General features: G+C 44.3%; 2 protein-coding genes across 2 annotated transcripts in view; one reads left to right on the top strand and one right to left on the bottom strand.

Moving 5' to 3' along the window:
• atad2b (ATPase family AAA domain containing 2B) overlaps nucleotides 1-22,434 on the bottom strand; it is a 636,500-nt gene that overhangs the window by 23,070 nt on the left and 590,996 nt on the right. The gene's annotated exons all lie outside the window — the stretch shown is intronic.
• On the top strand, nucleotides 10,741-20,636 carry trib2 (tribbles pseudokinase 2). The gene is made up of 3 exons (XM_083790954.1): nucleotides 10,741-12,241; nucleotides 14,329-14,621; nucleotides 18,058-20,636. The coding sequence occupies exons 1-3, from the start codon at nucleotides 11,972-11,974 to the stop codon at nucleotides 18,533-18,535; spliced, it is 1,041 nt and encodes a 346-aa protein (XP_083647080.1). The 5' UTR covers nucleotides 10,741-11,971; the 3' UTR covers nucleotides 18,536-20,636.

The raw sequence follows: 22,434 nt of genomic DNA, 5'->3' as shown, positions 1-22,434 counted from the left end.
GACATTCACAATTGTACATGCAGCTATGCCCTCAGTGCCCATTTACTTGACTGATTACTTAAAAAAGTGAGCAACTCCCACAGCCACAAAACTAGAGGCAGCGTAAACAATGATCTGGTGCCACCCACTTCCAAAACAAATATGGGTAAATTCACCTTCCACAGCACTGCTATTCAGGTGTGGAATGCCCCGTCCCCTTCCCTTAAAATGAGCAAATCACTGGCTTCCTTTAAACAGGCCTAAAAGTTATCCTGTCAGCAGGTCAGAGGGAGAGGAGGTGATCGATTACTGTTTTAGATTATTGTTCATGACTATATGTGTGTGAGTGCATGCAGGGACCCGAATGGAAGCAAGGTCTTTCTTTGGAAATCCTTTTGGACCAAAATGCATGACTGTACCTTGTGCTGTTTGCATTTTTCGGTAACACTTTACTTTAAGTAAAGGGACAAATTCATACACGTAATTAAGGCTTGGGTGATGCATTAGTTATCATGAACTATCACTAAATCATCATTAATTCCTTGTCTTCTTCAATCAATTAATGCTTAAGTAACCCATTACTTGACCATTACTTAACCTCCGTTAATCTATCAGTAGTTAAGCCTGTTACTTAATGTGGTGTGTTTGTAGATCTGTTATTATCGGTCAGTTCTATGCCCAGGATGAGTGCTCATAGGCGGGTAGGATTAGTGAGTTGACTTGGTCTCCGAAACTGGTTCTAAAACTTCCGGGGGTCTCGCATGTTGGGCTGGCTCACCTGTACACCCAGTGTACATGATCGTTCTGTCCGGTATTACCCATTTAGACCCGAGAACAGAATCTACAAATGTCTTCTAAATCGTTGGTTCCCAACCTTTTTATACTGAAGTACCACCTCAGACAATATTTGGCTCTCCAAGTACCACCATAATATATGTTAAAATACAGGAGCATATACCTGCCCTTTCTGTTCCATTCCTATACTCACAGAGTCACAATAAATGGCATTATTTAGGGAGGGAATAATGTGGCGCCTACATACGTGCACACACACAGAGAGGGCAAGCGGTGAATGGAGGGAGGCGCTCGCTTTTATACTCCGCGTGTCTAACACAGGTGAGAAGGATTCTGCTTGATTCAGAATGCAGACAGGTATGTAACGGTCCGCTTCCCCTCCCTCTACCTTCCGCTCTCCGGTGTGGAGGCGCCTATACCTGGTGGACCCTATATAGCCCCACAGTGTGTACGGCTGTAATACACGTAACTTGAGAACCGTTCGCCCCACCAACTTCAAATTCGACACACGCGTTCCACACCCCAACAGGGAGTGCAGTGCCCGGTGTCGAGTCAGTCGGACCCATGGTTTTACAGAATCGCCACAAAAGGCCTCTGCCCGGGCTCTGGACAGGGTCCATATACTATATGGAGCTGGCCTGTTCTGACATCACAACACTACTGACTCGGTGCTCTACAGCCAGACATCCGGTCTAGTTTTTAAAATGCAATGCATGCATAATTGCATATATGTATTATTATGTCTACATGATGCATTGCTGTTTAGAAAATCATGCTATACACTGTCAAAGAGAACAAATATTTAGACGACAAAAATGAAAATGATGCATCTGTGATCAATCAATCAATCAATCAATCAAAACTTTATTTGTATACAGTAGCACATTGTATAGACATTACGGAGAGAAGCTGGCGCATCATATAATAAGGATTGCAATTAGCAGTGACCTCAATGGGACATTACATTGTGGTGCCGGTCAGTGTCAATGCCGTTCCAGAGGTCACTGCCACCACATCAAACTAAGGAAAAACGCCTGTTGTATTGAAAATAAATACAGCACGTTGAGTCGTCGACGGCGGTAGTTAAAGATGACAGAAGTGGCAGAAAGACGACCATAATCATGTCCTGGTGGAATCCTGTGACAGCATCATGATGCATGGGACAGCAAAATGGATGTGAATGATGACACTTTGCCGGGATCTTCCTTTCAAAGCAGGCATGAAATGTCCTGTTTGGAGCAAAATTGCTCCGAAATGGAGCGGAGAGTGTTATTTCCCATGGGAGCGAGTGTCTTTTGTCGACTCTGTGTGTGTGTGTGTGTGTGTGTGTGTGTGTGTGTGTGTGTGTGTGTGTGTGTGTGTGTGTGTGTGTGTGTGTGTGTGTGTGTGTGTGTGTGTGTGTGTGTGTGTGTGTGTGTGTGTGTGTGTGTGTGCGCACGCACGTACGAGAGAGTATTACGTATGTGTGTGTTTGTGTTTATGTTTGTATTCCTGCAGAGTGTTCTCTAGGGTATTGAGAAGGGTTGCCATGGTAGCAGCTTGGATGGTGCAGAATTGCAGCAGTGTTATACGGACTGTAACACCGTGTGTGTGTGTGTGTGTGTGTGTGTGTGTGTGTGTGTGTGTGTGTGTGTGTGTGTGTGTGTGTGTGTGTGCGTGCGTGCGCGCGCATGCAGGCGTGCGGGTGCATGGGCATGTGTGTGTGCGTGCGTGGGAATGTGAAGGGATTTTACACTCATTGTACTTTATGCTTGATTTAGGGGCCAGACAAGGACAGTGTATTATTCCCATCATTTCATACACTGTTAAATCCAGAGTATTAATTTAACATTTTGTGCACTCTCAGCATTAAATGAACACTAGTTGACAGCGTAGCGACACAGAGGATCCATTAAGATGGCCTTCTCTAACGCATCCGTCACATAGTGGCACAGTGGTAACCTTTGAAAATCACAGGTTTGGATTTATTTTCTTGACCAAACAAATGAACAGTAATAATTAGGGTCCACAAGACACAATGGGCAGGAACCTTACAGCGTTTCCAATTACAGTACTGTGATCTGTGTAGCACTGCAACTATATATTATCTTCTTCGCTATTTTTCTGATTGATTTTCTTTCTCTTTCTTTTCTTTCCCTTCTTTTCTGCCTTTATTTTGATACAGTGCGAGTGGAGACTGACAGCAAACTGAGAGGGAGGCGGGGAGTAACGCAGCCAGTGTTGATTTCGTCAACTAATACTATGACAAAAAACAGACCCGTCTGAAGTGAGTGGTGCAAAATACTCAGCTTCCCATCATGCACCTGTGCACAGTGTGAAGCTCAACAGCGCGACTTTGTCACCTGTTGGTACTGTCTGGACAGACAGACAGACAGACAGACAGACAGACAGACAGACAGACAGACAGACAGACAGACAGACAGACAGACAGACAGACAATAAAATGTTAGGAAGGTACTAGTAGACAAGAGATCCAATACTAGACAAAGTGCCAATCGGCACAGGTCTCCACCAGGGCAGGTCAGGTTGTGGCCTCATGGTGGCGCTATAACAGGCCGTTGAGGAAGATTTGGGCCGGAGGTTCGTGTTCGAGGGATGCAGGTACAATGTTTTTCCATGTGTGCATACATAAGTTGTATACAGATCGATGCAGTTATAGCTAAAAACAGGAATTGGCCTGTTATAGCGCCACCGTGAGGCTGATTTTGAGGAAAAAATTGTGGCATGTCGTCCTCGGCCTAGTGAAAATGTGCGTGTATAATTTAACGGAAATTGCACACTGTGTTTGTGATTTGTGGCCTTTTTTTTAAATGGACGAATCGTGTGAGCTTTGGAAGCCAATCTTAGCCAATCAGGATGGAAGATGGGAAATGGTGCCGCTCCGTGTTGATCACATGACTATGGAGATAGTGTATACCGATTTGCGTGAAATTTGGATAAAATCTGAAGGAGTAATAATAGAAAATGTGTTTTACATATGTCGGCCTCCTGGTGGCGCTATAAAGAGCAGATGTGAAAAATTCCAGGCAAAGGTTTTTCCTTGGCCTCTAGGGAGTTGGCATACAAAGTTATCCACAGATCCGTGCAGTTAGAGGTAAAAACACTTTTCGGCCAATTATAGCGCCACCTTGAGTCTGAGTTGAAATTGTTCATGTGGCATTTCGTCCTGGGCCTAGTGGGAATGTGGGTGCACAATTTCAGGGAAATCACGCGATGTGTTCATGATTTGCAGCATTTTGTTTGAAACTGAGCACTCCTGTGAACTTTGGAAGCCAATCTTAACCAATCAGGATGGAGTCTGAGAAATCTGAAAGACCAGTTTCGTTGAATGGCTCTAGAGAGACTGTGTACCAATTTGCGTGATGTTTGGACAAAATCTGTAGGTGTACTGTGCAAAAACTTGTTTTGCACAAAGCGGCCTCCTGGTGGCGCTATAACAGGCCGTTCTGGAAAGTTTGGGGCAGAGGTTCATCGTTGGCATCCAGGGAGTGTGTGTGCAAAATTTGGCATCGACCGGGTTAACGGTGGCCGAGATTAGCTGCTCACGGACACACGGACGGACGGACGGACGGACGGACGGACGGACGGACGGACACACACACGGACGGACGGAGTGCAAAACATACTCTCCCCACATGCCTTCGGCCTGGTGGAGACAATAAGTCATAGACTCATTTTACACTTGGTTGCATGCTTTCTGGATACTGAAAACCACTCCAAAATGAAAAAACATCCAGCTCGAAAAATACTTTCCATTGGTTCAAAAAAGAAAATAACCAACACACAGATATAAAGGGTGTTCAATAACATTGATTTATGAAAGAAAGAAAGAAAGAAAGAACACCTATAGGCCCTATATCCTATACTATAAATGTGCCACGTCTCTGTGTGCGACTGTGCGTGCGTGTGTGTACGGTTGTAATGCACGTAACTCGAGACATGTAACTCGTAACCCCACCGACTTCAAATTCGACACACGCGTTCCACACCCCCGCAGGGAGGGCAGTGCCCGGTATCGAGTCGGTCCGACCCACGGTTCTCCAGAACCACCACAAAAGGCTCTGGGCAGGCTCTGCCTGCAGTGGGCCTAATCAGCCTAAATCCCCTCACCTGTGCAATTTCCAGCCTCTGCCTCAGCCAATTGATTACCATGGCAACCCCACACCTGCCAATTGATTACTTAACCAGTCCAATTTTCACAGTCAGTTTGCACTCCTCACACACAGGCAGACAGACAAATACAGAGATCTCTAGGTGGGACACAGACAGACAGTTAAAATGGGTGCTATGACAACAGGTATTGATACTACAGAGATCTCCATATACAGTATGGGAACAAAAGGGACACAGACAGATAGTTAAAACGGGTGCTATGACCAAGTTAACAATGCGTATTATTAGGTTCCCAAGTTGCATCGTTCCCAAGTAGGCCAGAGGCCGACAGGCACGTACAGGTCTAGTAATAACTAAGTCGTTAATAATAGAACAGCGAGAAGAATCACAATATGCAGCCCCTAAAACCAGGAACATACTTGCATGACATGCATTATGCCATATATCCAAAGTCAGATAGTGTTGTGCAGAAGTGGTTTTAAGCTGCAAATAGCTACATGACTTTACATGTTTGACTGTAAAGCGTGACTATTATTATATTAACCCCTCTGCGTTTGAATGGATGAGTCACCATGTCCACTGACAGTCACTATACCAGACCCCCATCTCTCTCTCTCTCTCTCTCTCTCTCTCTCCCTCCCTGCCATCTCATGGTATCAAGTAGAGATCCAAACTGATGTTGATGCCACTGTCGTCTCCGCCTAGGGCTCAGTGATTCTTCCTCCCTCTGCCCGTGACCGAGGTTACCGTCGCTGTGACCTGCATCTCATCCCGTTACACTTCCCCCTCACTGCCTCGGAGAGAGAGAATGGAATCCCCTCCCTCTAAATGACGTTTATTTACCTGCTGGCGTATACATATTATATCCTCTGACCTCAACCCACTAATCCGAGACATAATATTTCCATTCTATTATAGAAAAGTTGTTTTGTACTGGTATAACCAGCAGAGCACGTGAAGGTCAAAGGAAACCGGCAGTGTTTATTTGATGAGCTAAAGTGTTCCTGCTGTGCTGGCTTTGATGCTGACTGCAGCCGTTTCTCCGTTCTGGGTCCACATCATTTTTGCACCGAGGCACTTCCTGTGCTGCCGTATAAGTAAACAAGATGCTTATGAAGTTATTAAGTTTTTAGTGCTGCGTAGGCTAAACAAAAAAAGCTGCACTGGTCCAATGTATGTCCTACAGTGGTTCTCTCAACATGGGGTCCGGACTCCGGGGACCCCCAGGGGTCCTTAACCCATTCTGACCGGGCACCCATTTTGGTGTTAGCATCATGTTATGCTTTAGCTATTTAAAAATAGCAGATCTACAAGCTCATATCGCGCCACCGAGTGGCGCGATACGAGCTTGTATGTCTGCTATTTTTGAAAAATCGAAGAGCGACTGACATTTTTAGAATCTGATCTCAGGTCAGAATGGGTTAATCAGACCAGTGTGTGTCCGGCGGAAACCTCGTATGAATCTGATCTCAGGTCAGAATGGGTTAAATGAACTCTGAGGGTTCTACAGTGTAGATAGCGGGTCCCAGAGATCTAACAGAATCGTATCAACACCTGGGGCTTTGTGAACTATAATGCATATAAGATAAGATAAGATTTGTATTGATCTCTCAGGGGACATTCAGTCGCAAAAGGCATCACAGTAGTTAAGATACAGATTATAGGACTAGATAAAGCAGGAAAAGATATCACAAGATATCAAACTGGGGGGGTCTCTGAAATTAAATAGGTTTTAAATTACTGTGATGAAGAAGACTGATTTCTTTTTTTGCTTTGGAAATATAGACTCTGCCCAGTTGTGGGCGGCTTCCTGTTTCACTGAACTGAACGCTTTCATATTTCCTTCCTTTTACAATCTTCCATGACGATGAATTGCTGAGATTGTCCCTGTATTGTGGATAGAGTATTTGTATATGGGCTGCTATACACTGTAAAGTCCTGAGTGTTGAATCCGTTTGAATAGGAGAGTGTACAAATGGAACGAAATGGACCTGTAAGATAATTTAGCTGCAGACCCCTGGGGTTCCCCAGACCCGAAACGGTCAATTTGCTCTCAGAGAACACTGACGATTTTACTGTGTACACTGAGCATGTGAGCTTCCCCTATCTCCAGCTTTCGCTGTGTGTGTGGTGCTGTGGAACGGTGAGCTCAGACCTGCGGTGAGCATGTTTACAATGCTGGAAACGGGCATTTTTCGCTGCGCTGGCAGACCTCAGAGTGCACAGAGAGAAAACGTGCGTAATCTGAATCGTTTTCTCCAACACGGGCCTGCACGCTTTGTCTCATAACACCTCATTGTTGATTGATGGGTGGATCTGATTACAAATTGATATCCAATACCTTTCAGTTGTACTTTGTGCTCCTTTCATGATTACAATTGCGTGTAATTCAATGTGAGCAGCCACTGTCCCTGGCACATCATGGAGGAAGAATGGAAGGAAATGTGAGCAGTCATATCGTCAATGAAACAGTATCCTTCATGTCTCTTTCTCTGTCTCTCCCTCTCTCATTCACACACACACGCGCGCGCACGCACACACATCTTTGTCTTTGTCTGTTTATATTCTCTCTTCTCTGTTGTCTGTACCAGTCTATGGTCTGTACATCTCACACTGTCTCAGTTAAAAGCAAGCTTCTGGTCCCTAAGCCCTGTGCAGGGCAGAATGCGGCACGTGTACTGTTCCCCCAAAATAACTTGTCTTTTCTTTCTTTGCTCAATATAAATTGACGGGTAGAAGTGCAGCTGCTGCCCCATAGCAAATCCCCTTTTGGGAAACATTGGCTGTGGGTTACAAGAAGGCAGAGAACCACAGAGCACGAGAACTGTGTTCTCAAAATGAACACGGAGGGTGTGTGTGGGGGTCTCTTTTTATTTTTGTCACCACCTGGATTCGAATCTAGTTCACCCGCATTTGAAACCCATATTTATACTTGGTTGGGTGCCATGCCAAGCGCCATAAATAGCTCCTGTACAAGCTTACAATGTGCGTGTGCGTTTTAAGCTTGTAGATCCGCTGTTTTCACCTTGCAGCACTGTGGTGGGTAAGCTGGCTAGCTGAATTTGTTGCTACACAGTCAAATCCAGAGTGTTACAGAGTCCCAGGTGTGTACAAATGAGTTCAATCAACACTACAACTTTACAAGTGTATAATATGTGCAGTGCACAGAAAACAATCAACGTTTGGTGACACAATAAAGCTTCCAAACTCTTTGGATCCAGACCCTTAGGGCCAGACTTGAGATCTTATAATGTGTGTGTTGTTTTAGCTTGTATGTTTTAGCTTGTACAGTATGTTGTTTTTGTGATATAATGCACTGATTGTTTGGCACTTTTAATTTCGTTGTACACGTTGCAATGACAAATAAAGATCTATCTATCTATCTATAAGTCTTCCCAATAACCTCAATATTGCAGGATGAGGCTGACCTCAGTTCATTGTCTGGAGAGGGGGTGTGTGTGTGTGTGTGTGTGTGTGTGTGTGTGTGTGTGTGTGTGTGTGTGTGTGTGTGTGTGTGTGTGTGTGTGTGTGTGTGTGTGTGTGTGTGTGTGTGTGTGTGTGTGTGTGTGTGTGTGTGTGTGTGTGTGTGTGTGTGTGTCTGGGGGCGTGCAGCCTATTAGGAGGGCGGGAGAAGGACCGCTCCGGGGACTTGATTCAGAGATGCTCACTCGTCCTCGCTGACCTCTGGAGTCTTCCGGGACACATCTCGGTTTCAATGCACACACACACACACACACACACACACACACACACACACACACCCACCACCGGCTCTGTGCTGCATGGAAGACACTGCTTGGGCAGCATGCCGCAACTCCTCAGAGTATAGACGTGTCTAGAGAGCTGATGTGCCCTGGTGGATTTTCTCGAGTGCTGTGTGCCTCTCTCTCTCCCCTAGAAATGAGTCAGGCGAACCGTCAGGGAATGGGGACAAAGGGAATCTTTGGGGATTATTATTCTGTTCCATGCACAGCTGTGTTCCAGGCTTAGCGGAATCCATCGCGGAGGCCGGTCTGTTTGATGTTACAGTAATGTGCAAATACCAAACTGTATGAATGTACTGCAGAAATGCGCCACAGCAGCAACCGATTTAGAAATGTTTACCTTCTGTCTACATTTCATGCATTTAACTGGCATAATAATAATAATAATCTTTATTGTCCCAAGGGATATTCATCTTCACAGGTCTGTTCAACACCCCACAACAAAACAACACATAGTACAGAAAACATTACACCAAGACAATACAAAAACATGAGGTCCCTACTGTGTACAGAACCATCCTATCGACGGGGCAGTTTGTTTAATGCCGCGATGGCTGAGAGAACAAAACTCCTACTAAAACTGACTTTTTTTCATGGCACGGTATCTTTATCCTGATGGCATGAGGGTGAAAAAGCGATACAGGGGAAACAGCATATTATTAGTCATAATTATAGGAAGGCATTCATATATCTAGAACCACTGCCAACAACTGCAACCATGACAAAAGAAAAAGGTTTGATTTGTAGGTCACTGACCACTGACCAGTGTAAGGAGTCCAAGGACAGAACGTGTTCCTGTCATCTTCTGAGAAGATCAGATGAGGAGGAAATGACAGGAGACGGAGAATAGGTAAAATGATGACAATGTTATGATGGCAATCCATGTATTTGTTTTTATCTGGAGTATAGTAATCTACAGCGTGTTCATAATTCATTGGTTTCTTCATATTATAGTAAATTGTATTGCATATTATACAATGTACTGTTGCATGCCCACCCTAGCATTAGCTGCATTACTATAGCATATAGTGGGTGGCTTGCAAAGATGAGATTACTGAAATGAAATTGAATGTGTGACATCACACACACAAACACACATGCACGCACGCATGCACGTGCACACACACACACACACGCACACACACACACACACACACACACACACACACACACACACACACACACACACACACACACACACACACACACACACACACACACAATGTATCTGAGGTATGTTAGTGTGTGGGTGAATCACATTCTGCAACTGAACCACAATTCTGAGATGAGAGGCTTCTGTGTGAAAAATGCATTTCCATGTTGCGGGGGATTTAGTAAAAAGAAAAGAAAAAAAAAGCCAAAAAGCATTAGTGAGTGTGTGTGTGTGTGTGTGTGTGTGTGTGTGTGTGTGTGTGTGTGTGTGTGTGTGTGTGTGTGTGTGTCTGCCTGCAAGCAAGCAACAAGGGAAGGAGAGGTTTAAAGGACCACTTCTGTCACTGTCCCACGTCCAGCTGCAAGCATTCCTCTCAACGACCTACATTCCTACACAAGAATTGCTCAATGCCTCAATCCTTCCATTTCTCACACGCCCTGCTCTTCCAGAGAAAACAAGGAAAACATTAAACAGTCATGAGGGTATAGAATTGCAGTGCAGACAGAGAGAGGAGAGAGATGCAAATGAACTATGGTGCAACACCTTGAAAACAATAGCGGCATCAAGAACATCGACGGTGGAAAATCCCCTATCTTCCCATGAATGACATTTCAAGAGGAAGCACAATTGCAACACGCCATGTTACAGTATAGCTCCGCTCTCCTCTCATCATCCCATCCCACATCCCATCCCCCCCTTCCCAGCCAATTTACCAGTATGGGACACATTTAGATTTGTAGGGGGGGGGGGGGGGGTACCTCACACTCTGCCTCACACTACACGGCTCTCACATGACCGCATATTATTAGTCATATAGGAAGCCAATGGGGTTTCACTGTTTGAGTTACGTCAGGGGGGCGGGTCGGTGGAGGAGGGTTTAGCGTGTGTGTGTGTGTGTGTGCGCGCGCGTGTGGAAGTACTAGTCAGCTCTTGCACGGAGGCACAGTGTGTGTGTGCGTGTAGGCACTGAATGGACTAGATCCTCTCAGTCAGAGCCACGTAGGTACGGACCGACGGCAGGCAGCACCACGGGAGAAGAGGATGTCCTGCTGAATCCAGGGATAGGCCTGGGAAAGTCGGCCGGCCGTCCCTTCATTTATCGTTCCCTTCCAGCAGCTTCAAGCGGCGACGATTGTTCCTTTTTGGATTTTTTTCCCCCATTAGAAGAATAACAAAAACGAAGCTCCACCGCCGCCGCAGAAAGGACACCGATCGACTCCCGGCACCACAACAACAAAGGCTCACCTCTTGTACACTCGATGGGGGGTTTATCAACGTATGTTTGATGACAATCGCCGTGCATGGATCTGCTATCTGGGGAGCAAGAAGAAGGCCACTAGCTGCACTGACCTGGTACTAGTTAGCAAGGAAGCTAACTAGATAGCCCCAACCCCCCTGCCTGCACCTGCTATCATTCACTTGTGTGTGTTTGACTATTCCGGTTTAATTCAGTAACTGAAGCTTGCAAAAAAAACTTCCTTCCATTTTTTATATAATCGTATTTTCGTCGTTGTTGTCTTTGCATGCAAGCGGCATCCAACTATAGTTGTTTCGGTTCTATGAAACGTGCCATTACCATTTAAACCGGCGAGATAAGCTAACCAGACGAGCTGTGTGGGCTTAGGGCTAATTTAACGTTAGCAAGCAGTCCTCGTTGCAAAGCTGACGTTTGATAGCATTGCCTTTTGTTGCAATTCTTTAGTCACTTAAACCCGCACTGCTGCTGAAATTGCACCCGATCCGTGCAAAGACTTGCATTTGAAATTAACATTTTTGTATTCGTATTATTGGATAATTTGTGGAAATCGAAGCGGACCAAGTAGATAAACGTTGGAAAAGAGAAATACATCTTTGTAAAAGTGCCCCCCCCCCCTCTTTAATTCCCCCATTGTATTACGAACCAGCCACCGAGCTTTGACTGTCTGTCTCACTGTTTGATAGTCATCCATAATAACGGGTATCAGCAAGAACCGACAAAAAAAACCTTGATTTAAACTCAAGATTTTTGTTTATTTAAGAATAACTACAAAGTGTTTGAACTGTTGTTGCACAACGCCATTGCACTATATACTAAGTTTACAACGACCACGGTGGTTCCCGGTAGCGCGGTGGTGAATAGGTGGAGGAGGAAGGCCCCGGCTTTGTGGAGTTATTACATCATTCCCTCATGAACATACAGAGGTCAAACCCCATTAACATTTCACGTTATGGGAGATCGCGGCACAAATCGCACGACTTCGAAGAGCTGTCTTGCCTGAGGACTACAGAGTCGAGCCAGAGTTTCAGTCCAAACCTCGGCTCCCCCAGCCCGCCAGAGACCCCGGACTCCTCGCACTGCATCTCCCGCATTGGGGATTACCTTTTGTTGGAGCCTCTGGAGGGAGACCACGTGTTCAGAGCCGCCCACCTGCACAGCGGGGAACAACTCGTCTGTAAGGTGAGGAGTTTGACCCGTGCATGATTGACAGCATATTAATCGACCATGATAATAATGATAAAAACAAATGCTGCAGTTTGCACAAAAGTCATCCCACCTCCTTTTGTTTTTGCAAAAACGTGTGTAATATAGGCAAAATGCAATGTCATATAAATAATATGAAGAATGAATTCATAAGCTAGAAAGCTCTTGAGGACATCAGGGTGCATTTTTAAAGTAAAATGTTTCTAAAAGTATGCTTTTAGACGGTGCTTATCCATTATGTAGCCTAATGCATATGTCAATGGAATTATGGAACACAATTCGACTCGAAAGCATAGTCCCATTGTTGCACGCACACTAATCCTTTGGAATATTGGCATATATATATATTCTTTGCCTCCAGTTTGTAACTAATATGTAGTAAAATAGCAGCCTAATGGAAAAAGTGAATGGAGATCCAGGCACCGCGCCGTGTGGTTTGGGTTGCATGATGTAACGCTGACAAAAGAATGAGTAACCACATACATACACACTCCTCTTCAAAGTCCTTTACCCAGCGGCTTTGTTCTCCATTGTTAAACAATTGAATGCGGGATGTTTCGCCATTGCAAGTGTATATACTGTCTCATGCATGCTTGTCATGCACATTTGGCACACAAAACAATACATAATTCCATTAGTCTTGGAGTAGGAAGACAAGACAACTGCTTGTATAGGCATATGTTTGGTAGAACGTCAGAACTTTGGTGCCATTTCTTAAAACTGAAAAACACCCCTCCACACACACACACACACACACACACACACACACACACACACACACACACACACACACACACACACACACACACACACACACTACTGTATATTGACTTTACTTTTAATTACATGGACACTGGAATGTCCCAGGAGTATTATTAAACATTATGAGCATTAAGCAGGCTTAAAACGGCTTAATGAATTGAGATGATAGTTATATGCACGAGTGGGCTCGTAAGGAACTGTAAATATCCCATATATGCACTGTGACTGAGGTACTGTGGCGACATGGCTGGCGAGAATGAATCCACAGCCTTTGACTCTGGCTTGCAAGCTAGATTTACTGGTTTCCTGACTGCAATTTCTCTGTGACCGTTTTCATTGTACCTTCCACAGAAGTTCAATTTACGCCTCTAGGATTGATGGCTCTTGCCGAGCCAGAAATCCAGGTCATAACTTTAGACCTTCAGGGGCTGTGGGGGAGCCCATGTATTGACTGCCTATTGCATACGCATGGAGAAGCCATCTCACCTGTACAGCCGTCGGCCTTTACTGAAAGTCAATTGAGGGGTTACTATGGAAACCAAGACACTGGTCTGTATCTATATAATTAAACTATACATAGTATACATGTATAGTTTCATTATATAGATATTCCACTGTTGCGTTCTTAGCTTACACATGTTTCATGATAACTACTTTTTATGTATGTATGCATACATGTATGTATGTATGTATGCATGTATTGCCATGCTTTTTTGTTCTTGCTTAATGTAAATCGCTCTGGATTAAGCGCGTCTGCTAAATGCCTAAATTGTAAATGATTGTCTGCATTTGCATTCCAATTCACTAGGGTGTTTTCAGTTTGCCTGTATTTCAAGATCCATTACCTACCCTCCCTGCCCCCTGAACAAGGCAAAATATAGTATTTTATTTGATCTTAATTGCATGTTTAGAGGGTGGGAAACAGACAAAACCGGATCATTTTGCACCAGTGGTTCAGATTGAACACTCCAGTCCTGACGCGAAGTTAACACATGGCAACTTAAAACCCATTCTGACCGGGCACCCATTTTGGTGTCAGCATCATGTTATGCTTTAGCTATTTAAAAATAGCAGATCTACAAGCTCATATCGCGCCACCGAGTGGCGCGAGACGAGCTTGTAGGTCTGCTATTTTTGAAAAATCGAAGAACGACTGACATTTTTAGAATCTGATCTCAGGTCAGAATGGGTTCATCAGACCAGTGTGTGTCTGGCGGAAACCTCGTATGAATCTGATCTCAGGTCAGAATGGGTTAACCATCTAATGGGACCAACTAATTCTCCTCCCTATGCTGTCGCAGGTGTTTGACATTGGCCGCTACCAGGAGTCCCTGGCAGCCTACTTTGCCCTTGGCACACACCAACACATCAACCAGATAGTGGAGATCCTGCTCGGGGAGACACGGGCCTATGTGTTCTTTGAGAGGAGCCATGGCGACATGCACTCCTTCGTCCGCATGTGCAAGAAGCTGCGGGAAGACGAGGCCGCCCGACTGTTCCATCAGATAGCGTCAGCTGTGGCACACTGCCACGACAATGGATTGGTCCTTCGTGACCTCAAACTGAGGAAGTTTGTCTTCAAGAATGAGGACAGGTGAGCGTTGAGATATGTTGCTGCTGCTAAAGGCTGTCTGGTTGGATTCACCTTTCAGAGCCACATCAGTTGTCTGGGTTTCCTCCTGTTTGTATGTGTTTAACAGTCGAGTGAGTGTCATCTTTGCGTATCGCAGAACGAGAGACTGTAAACTGAGATGACGTCGAGCTTCAGTATCTCCCCACAAATCTTACAATGTACACAAAACGTCAGCCCTTTCAGCACATTTGGGCTATAGCATAAGTTAGCCCAAGGAGTGTTTTTTGTCCAAACGTCACATGCTACTTAAAGCATAATGACAATTGCCTTTTATATTGGTTGTTAATGGTACCCCAACTTTCAACCCCTGCATTTACCATGATCCACTAATTATTTAATTGACAATTTGATGATATTTGGATGACCCTAAGGGTCATAAAAAACCTTGAACGATTACTATTGCAATTTATTTTGGTTAAAACCTAAGATTGACTGGCCTACTGGTTATGTATGCATTTGTGTTTGAACTTTGAAGTGCCATTTAACCTATGTTTTGTTGACCGGGGTCCCCCAAGTCTCTATACTAGGTCTACTTTTTCCCCTCTACACCAAATCTATTTCCTAAAAATAACCGATCTGAAAGCCCACAACATGCCGTGTTATTTTTACCTAATGTTTAATCCAGAATAGGGACGCTAGGGTACAAGTGGTTAAGTTAAATAAGGGACTGGGGGTATACTATGGAATGAATGAAGTTTAATGTGGAAACATAGGCAGTGGTGTGACTGATCCGTGCCCACCAAGCAGAACTGCTCTTTGATAAGTTGCCAGAAGTTGCTTTTGTGCAACAGAGGTTGGGAACTTGGTATTTTGCCATTTAAGCCTGCACTTCTGTAGGGATCAGCAAGAATAGGCTAATAGTTTGGTGACTCTGGGTCTGGGATTGCATAGACTTACTGCCCCCTGGTGACGGCATTTGCAAATTGCATCCACAATATCCATGCATTGTCAATTGCCACAGCAAACTTCTGTTCTATTTATTGGCTGTCGCTGATTCAAAAACATTTGTAGTTCCCGTTCCTCGTTATCTTGGCAGAGAGTCTATCAAATTAAAATCAATATCTACCATCTATAAATCTACCAAAAGCTGGTGCTTGACTAACAACACCCAGTGCCAGAAGCACAGCCTGCCACCGGATGCCCCCCTCTCCAAATGCATGGCGTCAGTCTCTGGCACTGGCTGTGGAAAACGGGAAGCTGAGCTGCCTCGCGTATTCAATATGAGCCTGACAACCTTGGCTGCCATGCTCTCCTGCTCCCAGGTCCGGGATGCCATGCCCTCCCTTAAATGATTGATGGCTGCTGAATTTTGAGAGTGATGGCGCAAGACAGTATTGGGGCACGCTGAGTGTTTCAGCTCCTGTCAAGAGTGTGCTTTCACCATTTTTAGCCCCGCCATCCATGGCTCGGTGAAGACGAGTGGACAGATAAAGCTAAAAGCTCCTTCAGTCACTGAGATTAAGGTCGTATTCTCACCTTTACTTCGGTAGACTCGATGCAAATGGGGCGGAGAAGTTACGTCATTCTTCCATTTTTAATTTGCTGCATTTGCGTTCACACTGTGCTGTATATAACCGCAGCAGGGAACTTTATCAATGTGTTAAATTCATAAACTACACCGTGAAATCTATCCACTCTGGTTCCAACCAAAGTGCAGTACTCAAGGGCTCGAGTGGATGTCCAGAGAAGGACCGAAATTGGAGAGAGGGACAGAGTGCGGGACAGAGAGACAGCCGATAGTGCCACAGAAGGTTTCTACAGCATGTGTTAAGTTCTTGACCTGGTTATGTCACACACTGCTGTTTGCCATTGACCAACCACCATCTTGTATAAAGTCTGTAGGTCAGAGGCCGGCCACGAGTGGAATCCAACAGCACAGCAGAGCCACCTTGCACGGGCTCCAGGGCTGCTCCGTTTTTCTTTTACTCCTACCCGTAGCTCAGCAGAGATATTTTTGGATCACTACACAGAATCTTGCATAGCTCAAATGAAGAGGCTGTGTGCTATGATTAAAACAATGGATTAGACCGTAGCTCCAATGGTTGCTTGCAGAGACTGTTCAGTATGATCAGCAGGCGTTAAACCATGTTGATTGTACTGCAGGTCTGCTCTGTGACCTACAAATTAGTTGCTGTTCAGACAAGGACATACTTCCTCTGGAACCAACATTTGGTTCAGTGTCTGTGAACAGGGGACATTATGTACATACAAATATAATATTGCTGTCGGTGTCGGGGTGGTGGTGGTATTGTACTTTACAGCATATTAACATAAAAATTAAGCCACCTTTTCAAGTCAAATTGCCCTTATTGGCAACTCCTGGGCTGTGCTGAGTTGTCTTGCATGCAAATGCATGCATATGTCAGGACCGCAGAGAATATAGTTTTGAATATGTATAAGCCAGTGCTTCCTGGTTCTTTTCCCCCCCCTAGTAAAACTGAACGACAGTTCAGTTTGCTCCCAGAAGATGCTACTACATGGCTCACAGTTATGGCACACAGTTGGCAGCGCTTAACAGCCGGCACAAGTTTGTCTCTTTGCTCTGCGTGTGGTGAATGTTGCCAGAGCTTTGACTAATTCCTTAGGCCTAATTTATACTTTGTCGCATGACGTGTCACTCAAATAAAATGGCAGATTTTCTATTTGTCTATTGAAAATCTGTTATTGGCCGCTCGGGTTAGTCTCTCTCAAAAGGCTTCTTGATATCTTGATCTGCACTCAAGAAGATCATGGCAGAGAAGAAACCAATAAGACTGCACATTATATAATGCAATGTTGCTTTCCACAATAAATTATTATTTCATTTAATTACAGTCCTGAACATTGTTGGGTTGTTGAGACTAATAATTTAGAGATTAAGGCAGCAAGATTTAGGATAGAATGATTCATTTACCGCTAGGATTAATTAATTATTTATCGTGCATTGCCAAGGTTCTATCGTGCACAACCCTTATTTTGTCTCCGTGTTAAGCCAGGAAAAGAAATCACACCTGTGTGAAGTGAGGGGCGCTCTTATCATACGTCATCATCTCATTCTCAACCAGACATCTCTCACCCAATCACGCCGGCCAATCACATTTGGGTCCTCACTTGTCTTCATTAATTTTGTTTACACAAACACTCAAAGCTGGGCATAGGAGGGGCTGGCGCCCCTCAAAGAATGCCACAAAATGCATCATTTGGAGCCTCTTTGTACATCCAATAATGATTGTTTTAAAATTGCTAGCTTACCATCAGCAAAATTTACCCCACATGCCTCTCTAAAACAATGTGGAGCTTTGATGTTGAGCAAATAGATTTTGACCCATTGTTTTATTGCATTATTATACTTTTATGCTGTACCTTATGAATTTGTTGACATAATAATTATGTTTTTTGTATTGTCTTGTGTCTGCAGGAGCCTGGTAAAGCTCGAGAGCCTTGAGGACACCTACATCCTGGATGGTCACGACGACTCCCTGTCCGACAAGCATGGCTGTCCAGCTTACGTCAGCCCAGAGATCCTCAACGCCAGTGGCAGTTACTCTGGCAAGGCAGCTGACGTCTGGAGCCTGGGCGTCATGCTGTACACCATCCTGGTGGGGCGCTACCCCTTCCACGACGTAGAGCCCGGCTCGCTGTTCAGCAAGATCCGCAGGGGACACTTCAGCATCCCCGAGACACTCACGCCTAAGGCTAAGTGCCTGATCCGCTCCATCCTGCGCCGGGAGCCCGCCGAGCGGCTCACCTCCCGAGAGATCCTGGAGCACCCCTGGTTCGCCGCATCCGGGGCCACAGGCGGGGGCTTGGCTCCTCCCGGCCGAGGAGAACGAGAGCAGGAGCAGACAGTCCCCGAAGTGAGCATGGAAGAGGAGTTGGAGCAGTTCTTCAGCTGAGCCCCCTCCTCCCCTTAAACACAAAGGGTCGACTCCACCATGGTTGGCTCCGCCACACTCACGGCAGAGCCAAGGAGGTGGGAAAAGAATAGAAACTGCAAAACAAACAAGTGTATGTTAGAGATTAGGAGATGAACATTTGTCACTAACAAACAACAAAAGGTGTTTCCATCCTGTTTTATTCCCACCATTCCAGGGAAAACCTTGAACCTGGCAAATGGCATCAGTCGGTGACGCTACCCTCTCCCCCGCCCCTTTCCCTGGCAGGGGTGAGGTGGGGGGAGGTTGACACCGGCAGACATGCAAGTCGCAAAACGATGTAGCAAATGTTCTTTTTCAGATCTATTTGGTTTAATGTCGTGCTCTTTTGAAAAAGTAGAGGTGCACGCCGTTTGTGACACTACGGAAAGCAGGAAGGGACAGAACAGAAGAACCAGGAGGAAAAGTCAGAATAACTGAACGAACCACAACCACAACCACGCCACTCCTCCTGCAGTAATGAGTTTTGTTTCCTCTTGTATAGCTTTAAGTAGCATTGACCCATAACCACAGGAACCAGGGTCAGAAATCCCCTCCATCCCTTCCCCAAAGCCTAATGTATTCTAGCCTATATGGAGGTTAGCTCACAGACCCTGGACTGTTGGTTTCAACCAGACTTGGCTTCTGCCTGTTCTCACACGCATCAAGATAGTTGACCTCATCTGTGTTTTTTGCTTTTTATTTTTAAAACGTTTGTTTCCCCCCCCCCCCCCCCCCCCATTTCTCACTTGGGTTTAACATGTCATTTCTGACATACACGGTCGGTAGACTCCTTCACATACAAATTCTTGAGTAACATGTACTTACACCTTCCTCAACATCATGTTAGGCCTTCACCACACGTTCATTGTTCTACCTTTGTTTGTCAATGACAAACTCATAAAAGTCTGAGTGTTCATCTATGGGAGTGAACAAATGTAAACAGTTCATTTGGTTACGTTTGGTCACTGTGTTACAAAATGGATAAATTGACACAGGATTTTGCTGCCACATATTTTAGTTTCTATTAAGCTATTGCATTCTGTTGTTACTGCTGCTTTAATCTCCCTTCCTAAACCTTAATTTGCAAGTTCTCTCAGTAAGCCTCCTAATGTGGCATCGTGCAGCTTGATGCGTTAAGGTTAGGTGATACGAAAGAGTCCACCTCTTAAAACTTAGCTTCCTCTTATTTAAAGTCAATGAAAAAAACAAAAAAATGACATGTAACATTTATTTAAATTGTAACAACTATATATATTATATAAATATATATATAAATATGAATATATATATTTAAAATTTTACATTGCAGGGTTGTTTTCTTGAACTTTTTTTTCCATGTATAATGTAGGCAATATCTGACACAGGACAGGCTCAAAGTATGTGGTGGGTGTAGATTGCCTGTCTGAAGTTTTAGAATAAACAATTTATTCTTTTGTGCCAGTATTTCTGTGCCGGACCACCCATGCCACCCAGTCTCCCTAAGTTACTCTTTTTTTCTCTTTCTTTTAAAAAAACGTATTCAATGATACTATCACTATGACCCGGTCTTTTCAGGGCCTTGTGTAAAAATTTCTACTGCCTGTACAGGTTCTGTGAAAACGATCATCATGGTCTAAAAATGGGTTCCAGTGGACACGTTTTGTCGTATCTCAATGTTACTTGAATTTGTGTTTTGTTTTGATCTAGTCATCGGCATGTGCCCTATGAATGCTATAGCCTGCCTAGCGGTGGGATGGGGTGGGGGTGGGGGGGGGGGGGTTCTTTGCTTGTTTTGTAAAAGGAAAAAAAAAGAAAACGGTGGAAAGTTTTTCAATTTGCTATTTCCTGATTTGATGCTTTTTAAAAGGAAAGTTTTGCTTTGTTTTTCTTTTTTTTATGTAGAATGAGCTATACCCCTATTTAAGTTGGTGCTGATTTGGTGCTAATGTTGAGTCCTTTTTTTTTTTTTTTTTTTCCTTTCCTTTCATTTCAGAGGGGGGTGGTGCATGGTGGGAGATCTGCCTCGGATGTTCTGATTGTATCGTAACAGACTCTGGTGTTTTGTCCAAGATTTATTCAGTAAATAAATTGTGAACTGCTATTCGACCTTTCTGTCCTTATTATGATACTCGGAACAATGTAATGTAATCACACAGTGACGGAACGCCTTCGTCGTACATTGAGTTTAACAATTGCCCACTTCATTGACTGGGGTCGCTCAGGAGTCTGTCCATGGCCCACTTTTTTCCTGCTACACCAAATCTCTTCGAAGATGCGCTGTGAGCTTGCAGATCTGTTATTTTCAACAAATGTTCCACCTATTATAACATGCCCAGAATAGGGACACATGGGCTATTTGCAGCAAGGCATAACACGCATGGTCACAACATGCAGGTTCTATTCCTATAGAGTTTAATAATCTAACAAAAGTCCATTCTCCCCTCCTGGGTTACATAGAGCTAACGACGCAATGATTATGTAATCGTCACTATTAACACGAAAACTATAGTGATCACGAGAACAAGCACGTTTTTTATTTATCTACTGTTCGAGTTCAGGAACCTGCAGTAATCGCATATACCAACATCACAAATATTCAGGGCAAACGCCCTAAAAACTAAGGCAATACATTTGGCTTGGTTTAATCCAGTTGCTAATAATTAAAAAAATCACACATGTGAAGTGACGGGCGCTAATATATTAAAGTCTAACTCATGTTGATTAAGAGACGATATGACATACATTTTCCCTTCATTGTCAATGGTGTTTACAAAACGAACTTGAACTTGAACTAAAGACAAACATTAAACATGTATATAGACCCTCAAAAATGTATAGCTGGCACTCGTAGCTGCCATAGCCAATACCAAAGGTTTTATTGTGGACACGGATAAGACCAATGTTCTTCAGGGTCAGACTAACATAGATTTACAGTAAAACGTAATTATGGTTAATTATTTTGTGTATTGTCTAAACACCAAAGTGTGGAGACTAATCAGTCATTTACCAGTCACACTAGAGAGAGTCCATACATTTGGAAATGTGTTATATTACTAATATAGGTCATTTTGATTTTTTTTTAAATTGTGTCATCAAGTAATCCTCCAGTCCTTTTACATCATATGTCATACATAAAAATATTCATAAGAGAGCATGAGGAGTCCAAGCTGCTTCTTTTCACCTGACAGAGGGGAGTTTCCCCGGTTGGACATAGCATGGAAGGTACACGTTATTCCAACCAGTTCCTTTCCCCTCCTTTGGGTGCCCCAGCTGGCCAGGGGGAGGCAGTTTAGAGACCAGGATTACTGCATGATTTTGTGAAGGTACATAGGGGACACGGGGAGAACTTGCGAACTCCACACAGAAAGGCCCTTTTGCCAACACCACCCAGGGTATGGGCATTGATGATGCTGAGGAGAGAACACGCGCCGCCCCCAGCACCCACAGCGTCCCCAGCGGGAATCGAACCCAGGACCTTCTAGCTGTGAGGTGACAGCTCTACTGACTGTAGGAAAGACCACCAGAGCTCTCAAAACCAGGATTGCTGAACACCGGAGCAACATACGCACCGGGGATCAACGCAGTCCAGTGGCCTTACATTTTGCTGAAGCACAACATAGTGTCTCCTCCCTGAGATACATTGGTATATAACCTTTTATTAAGAAGAGAAAGTTACTACACTACATTCATACTCTTCAAACCATGATGCTGAGGGGCTTATTCCAGGAAGATGAAATTAGACACTTTCTGTAGAAACCTTCTTTGGTTTTGTGGAGTGAAGCTCTGCTTCTCCAATTGATTTTTATTTTTAAAAGTATACTGCCCTAAGCTTTAAAAGGTGGCCTCCTGCGTTGAATAAATCCAACCTGGTGCATATGTTGTTGTTTCATGTATATCTG

Source organism: Protomyctophum parallelum (assembly GCF_964188405.1).
Source record: "Protomyctophum parallelum genome assembly, chromosome: 19".
NCBI classification, from domain to species: Eukaryota; Metazoa; Chordata; class Actinopteri; order Myctophiformes; family Myctophidae; genus Protomyctophum; species Protomyctophum parallelum.
This window is presented reverse-complemented; position numbering and strand designations above follow the sequence as displayed.

Excerpts from the sequence above, each read along its gene's own strand:
- trib2 (XM_083790954.1), top strand. The coding sequence starts at position 11,972 with ATGAACATACAGAGGTCAAACCCCATTAACATTTCACGTTATGGGAGA. Across the intron at positions 12,242-14,328 it reads GGGAACAACTCGTCTGTAAG|GTGTTTGACATTGGCCGCTA; the intron begins GTGAGGAGTTTG and ends ATGCTGTCGCAG. Across the intron at positions 14,622-18,057 it reads GTCTTCAAGAATGAGGACAG|GAGCCTGGTAAAGCTCGAGA; the intron begins GTGAGCGTTGAG and ends TTGTGTCTGCAG.